The sequence below is a fragment of the Ochotona curzoniae genome, unplaced genomic scaffold, assembly GCF_017591425.1.
Source record: "Ochotona curzoniae isolate NIBS_2020 unplaced genomic scaffold, NIBS_Ocur_1.0 contig_1014, whole genome shotgun sequence".
Classification (NCBI taxonomy): domain Eukaryota; kingdom Metazoa; phylum Chordata; class Mammalia; order Lagomorpha; family Ochotonidae; genus Ochotona; species Ochotona curzoniae.
Window position 1 is genome coordinate 32396462 of NW_024464920.1, and position 6134 is coordinate 32402595.

The 6134-nt window shown below is 41.2% G+C and overlaps 1 protein-coding gene across 1 annotated transcript in view; it reads left to right on the top strand.

Moving 5' to 3' along the window:
• CUNH12orf56 (chromosome unknown C12orf56 homolog) overlaps positions 1-5571 on the top strand; it is a 72054-nt gene extending 66483 nt beyond the window's left edge. Inside the window, exons 11-13 of the mRNA XM_040982494.1 lie at positions 117-191; positions 2677-2855; positions 5445-5571. Of these exons, the coding sequence (XP_040838428.1) occupies positions 117-191; positions 2677-2855; positions 5445-5571 (381 nt within the window). The remainder of the gene's footprint in view (positions 1-116; positions 192-2676; positions 2856-5444) is intronic.
• Positions 5572-6134: the final 563 nt, after the last annotated feature.

Here is a 6134-nt window from a genome sequence, read left to right on the forward strand (position 1 = left end):
AAATATTTACTCTAACCATTTGATTAATAAGGATATTGATATTTTAAAATAAGTATCCTTTTCAATAGAAATTGAGCTTCATGATTATAACTTGTTTATTTTCCTTGATTTTCAAGGGAAATTTTGGGTTGGGATCCACAAAATTCGCAATTAACTGGATGATGTCCCTTCTACAAAATTGTCCATCTGTCGTAAGTACCTACAAACTATCAAAGAGATGCCCTTGTGCTTAGTTAATAAAATTTTTTTTCTGTGACAGATTCAAATCTGTAAGACAGCAAAAATGTAAATTTGGTCATTATTTTATTGAAACATGATTTTCTTGGCATTGAGAATTAAGGTACTGAAATGATATTTTAAATAGGATTTTTATTTTATGAAAGACTCTAGGGCATATGCAGAAAACAGAATATCAAATTACTGACTCTATTATTAAATAAAAAGGTTAGCATTTCATTTAAATAATATGCATATAACATTTGGGGTTATCTGTGCACTCTGTCCTAGCAGATATCATTCTTGTCCATACTGTTATCATTTTTGTCCTTAACACAATACTTGAATATAAAAAGGCTCTGTCTTCCAAATTACAGCTGGAGGGAGCTATGTAAAAAAAAATCCTTTGCTTTAGCTCTCAGCACCTTCTTCTTTTGAATAAAGACTAAGCTCCCACATTTAATATCTAATGCCCTATATGTTATGGCCCTATGGCTCATTGTTTGGCAGTGTGGCTTTCTAATATACTGATGCCCTGTCTTTCCTCTCCACCCTCCCCTAGCCCAACTCCATTACAGAACCTTTACCACTCCCTCTAACCTAGTATGCTTTGTGTTGCTATAACAGAATACCACAGAATGTGTAATTTATAAAGGGTTGACACTGATTTGGCTCATGATTCTGAGAATGGGAAGTCCAAGGTTAAAGGGACCACTTTAGGGAAGGACCACCTGCTATTCCACTGCAGAAGGCAGAAGGGTAGGAGGCATGGGGCAGGGGAAACTCAATTTTGTCATATACTAACTTATGATAATAAACCCACTCCAGTGGATATCCATGTAATAATGGCATCTATCCATTCATGAGGGCAGAATCATCATGGAGGACCTAATCCAGTCTTCTAGCTTCCTTCTCCCAACACTATTATATTGAGGATTAAATTTGCAATACATGAATTTGGAAGACACATTCAAACCACAGGAATGTATCTGTCTGAAAGAATTTTCGGGTCCTTTCCCCAGCTGGTTAGTCCCGACTCATAGGGCAGCAGACGACAATTCTCTGACCAAGTGAGATTCCCAGAGGCCTGTGTCATCTCTTGATGGAAATTCTAAGAGGAGTCAGTGCATGCCACTCAGAATCCTCTTTTCTTTCTGTTGTGGGAACTGGCAGTGTTCCACATGGTGCTTGCTCTGCCATCCCATGGCCCTAAGAAGCTACAAAGAGTAGGCCACCTAATACAATGTGAACAAGTAAGAACTCTTTGTTTGATGCAAAGCAATGGTGCATAGGGAGGTGTGTTACCACAGCATAACCTAGTTCATCATGATGATACAGTGTCTTTCTCTCCCAACAAACTGTAGTAATTGTCATGGTAGAATCTTTGTTGTGTTAGTTGCATGATACATTTTGATAAAATATATGCTGAATAAATTCTGATGAAGATTTTACCCTTTAATACCTTCTTATCACCCCAAACTTGTGTTCCTTTTATTCATTCATGTATATGCAATCAATATATTTGATTGGAAATATTCAAATTAGATTTTCATTGATAATAGAGACTTGACATGAAGTAGTGTGTTCTGTTTCCTGGCAGCCCGTTGATCATCAGTACTTCCTTCATTTGATCTGTTTTTTGTTTTGTTTTGTTTATGATGACGAACTTGTCCTTGTCCTAGGGAATCTAGACTCTCAGATACCTATGACTTTTATGACAAGCTGTCTGGGACAAGGAGGTACACCTGTCAGTTGAACAGCCAGTTGCCTTATTGGGAGATTGAGCCCACAAATGTGGCTCTTTCAGGAGCACACAGACCCTCACTGGTGTCAGGACCACTTCAGGGAATGTCATTAAGGTAGTCACTAACAGCAATGAAAGCTCACGTGGGCAGATGCAATCCCTTGACTTAATTTGTGCTGTGCTTGTAGACCAAATCATCTGAATTGACATATGGGAATCCTGGGTCCCAAAGGTTCTAAACAACGGAAAATTTTCTTGAGCAATTTTGAGAGTTGGTTTTCCAGAGGAACGAGTTGAATTTGTGGCCAGTGTGACCATTCAGCCTGTCAGCATGAAGGGTGGCAAAAGGATTTAACAGTGTTGGAAGCTTCATTTTCAGTCTAGTTCTAAAGGAGATGGGCAGAAATAGATCATGTGAGAGAAATCTAGCAAAGAAACTATCACTCTCATTGAATGCACCTGTATGTCAATTGCTCTGCTAATTGCCTTGCTCTAAGCAAGGCGTTAAAGAAGTTACAAATCCTGTCTTCGGGTCTGTGTCTTCGGCTGGGCTGTGTCCTGGTCCTGAATACCTTTTTTGGTGAGAAATAGTTGAAGGACACTGACAGAAAGGTGGTGAGAACGTCAGCCTAAATTCTGCAGATGGGGCTGCATCTGCAGTGGGGGCGTGCATGGGCAGCAGACAGCCTGACTGTAATTGCATTTTCCTTGTCTAGCTACCTTTTGTGTCCAGTATTGTGAAACAAGTGGTGAAGGGGCTTTCAGCTTCATTTCAGCTCCTAAGTCCATGCCAAGCAATTCTGTTGTATCAGCAGTTTTACATCCTCAAGAGCTGCTTACAGTACAGCAAGACCCTGGCTGAGTATATCAGGAATGACTACAGGGAAGAATTCAGGTAAGGAAAAAATAAAGAACGTAACCCGCAGTAGAATCCCACTCACTTCTGATTTGTATGTGAACCTGCAATGTGACCCAACATTTACAAGATTAGATAACAACAGAAAGTAAAACAGAATTTGGAGGAGTTCTGAGATCCACTGCCAGAAGACAGTAGAACATCACTCTTGCGCTGTCTTTTTCTTCAACCTGCATCTCAGAGACGTAGTTAAAATTTTCACCTGCTGTAATTAGAGTAACATCTTATTAAAAGGGTGATAAATTATGTACTGTGAATTCAACTCAGTCATTGAGAAGACACTGTAACAATTAATAATGCTGTCATTAGGTTCTGTTTCTATGTTTCATGTACCCCTCTCTCATGCTCAGCAGCAGAACAGTAAGAGCAGCAGCCAGCACTTGCTTTCCTCGGCCTGCCTGCTCTGCACCTCAGGGGTTACACTTCTATTTATAGGCTAGCGAAGCCAAGTGCACTTAGCTGTACAGCTCTGCATTAGCACCTATTAAGGGAAAAACCAGGTTGTATCTGACTTAAACTGAAAAGGGTACAGCCAGGCATAGCTTTGTCAGTAGTTTGGATAGAGACATAAAAGGATGTGGAGGTATTCCTTATATACTTACTTAAAAGTTTTTTTAAACCTGAGCCCAGTTTGTGGAATTTCATCCCTTCCTATGCCCCCTGCACACACACCATGCACCATGGGTTCCATTCTGGCTGCCATTTAAGGGATTTATTTTGCTGGCTGTATCCAAACAACTCAATTCTAGCTTTCCCCACTTTCTTTTTAAAAACATTATTTTATTTATTTTTTATTTGGAAGGCACATTTACACACAGAGAAGAGAGATAAAGAAAGAGATCTTTCATTCTCTCATTCACTCCCCAAATGACCACAATGGCTAGAGCTTGGCAGGTCTGAAGCCAGGAGCCAGGAGCTTCTTCCAGGACTACTATGTAGTCCCAATGCCTTAGGCCATCTTCTGCTGCTTTTCCAGGCACATTAGCAGGGAGCTGCATTGGAAGTGCAGCCAGGACTTGAAGCAATGCCTATTTGGGATGATGGCATTGCAGCCAAAAGGTTAACCTGCTTTAACATAGCGTCAGCCCTTTTTTTTTTCTTTTGTTATGATAAAATTCACTTAGTATGAACTTTTGAACTGTGTAATTCAGGAGGTTTTAATCTATTTCATAATGTTCATTATGTAATTGAAGAACATTTTCATCACCCCCATAATAACTCAGTACCCATTAAGCAATCATATTCCATTCTTTCCCCAAACCCTAGCTCCTGACAATCAGTCACAGACTCTATATCTTGGTGAATTTGCCTATGTTGGACATTTTATTTAAAAGCATTCCTACCACATGTTGCCCTTTGTGTCTGGCTTTCACTTAGCATAATGTTGTCAAGGTCCATCCATGTTGCAGCATGTACCACACAAATCAATATTAAAGACTTGATTGTGGACATTTAAAACACAAGACCATTAGCAAAAAATGATGTCACATGCTCAGATGACAGTTGGCTGGAACTCCCAGCCACTACTCACACAAGTGCATCATCTTCCACTGTCAGCTTTCTCTCTTACCTCCAGAATTCATGTTGCTTTTGGGCATTTAGGTACACACCTAAATGTGATTCTTGTTCTGAACAGGTGATTTTCTACTTGCTTTGCATTTGAATCACCTGAGTAACTACTTAAAAATATTGACAAGCAGATCTCACAAGTAGAAACGGTTTCTGTGGTCTGAGTGAGGCCTGGGCAGTGGGAGCTAAGAATGATGTTCACACAGTTGAGAGCCATTCTCTTCAGCCATCCAGAGGGATCCCTAAAGGCCTTCTCACATGGGCTTTTACGGAGTCTGTGGGACCGGAGCTTCCTCCTCTCTGGGCATGTCCTCAGCCTTTCGTTTCAGCTCCCACCGCACTTGGCCCAAGACGCCAAGAAGCAGGAGTCCCAGCTCAAGTCGTGGTGAGGACAAGCCTGGCTTTCTTATGAATGCTCTGATGACCAGTACATTATTAATAAACTCCACTTCCTTTATTTAAATGCTTCAGTGTGCTGAAAGGCACCCACATCAGAGATTTTCCAGGTAATAAATGGAGGAGGTTTGAAGGCTCAACATGCTGACTGAAACCCACACCCCAAACCGTACTCCAGTGAATGGGAATGTACTGTTGTCACCAATGTGAAAACACTGGCTTGTAAAACTAGCTTCTGGGCCCAGCACCGTGGCCTGGTGCTAGAGTCCTTGCCTTGAATGCGCCAGGATCCCATGTGGGTGCCAGTTCAAATCCCGGCAGCTCCACTTCCTATTAAGCTCCCTGCTTGTGGTCTGGGAAAGCAGTCGAGGATGGCCCAGAGCACTGAGACCTGCACCCACCTGGGAGACCCAGAAGAAGGTTCCTGGCTCCTGGCTTCGGATTGGTGCAGCGTCAGCCATTGTGTCTACTTGGAGAGTGAACCACTGGACAGAGGATCTTCCTCTCTGTCTCTCCTCCTCTGTGTGTATCTGCCTTTCCAATAAAAATGAATAAATCTTTAAAAAAAAAAAAGTAAAACTAGCTTCTTTCTTTGACTTGCAGGTATTTTATTCACATGTCAGCTTTGGAAAAAAGGCTCCCGTTGTATTACCCTATTACCCAACCCACCACTCAGCTTTTTCATGAAGTTCTGAAATTGATTGAGCAGAAACCATGTGGAAAATGTTAGTATAAAATACCAATAAGGAGTCAACTTCATATTTTTTGAAAAAGTTTTTTTTATTTATTTAATACTTGGCTCTTTGTGTACCTTGTGAGCAAAGTCTAAATACTCCACCACACTTTTTTATCTGCTACACCCTCGAAAAGAGTCTATTCAATCCCTTCTGACATAAAGGAGTGCGAAAATTTAGTGTTTGCTCAGAGGGAAAAAGTTTTCAGAGACATAAGAAACTAGGAAATGGGAGCTTGTGGAACACAAATACAGACAATGCAATGGGATGAGCATTGTTGGCGTTATGCTGGTGAGCCACATGAAGCTACAGAAACTTCAGCAAGACTGCAGGTGCACACACTTCGGAGTGGTCATCAGAGAAGTGCTAAGCAACAGGACGATCCCCTCCTCCTCCACCTACAAACCACAGTGCAGGAGTACTCATGGATGAACAAGCAGTGGAACATTAGCAGAGCTGCGCAGAATGTCAGTTCCTTATCTATCCTGGAGAAAGCAGCTTGAACTTTTTCAGCAAAATGAAATGATTTCCATCACTGTTTCAGGCACCTGTGAGCCAA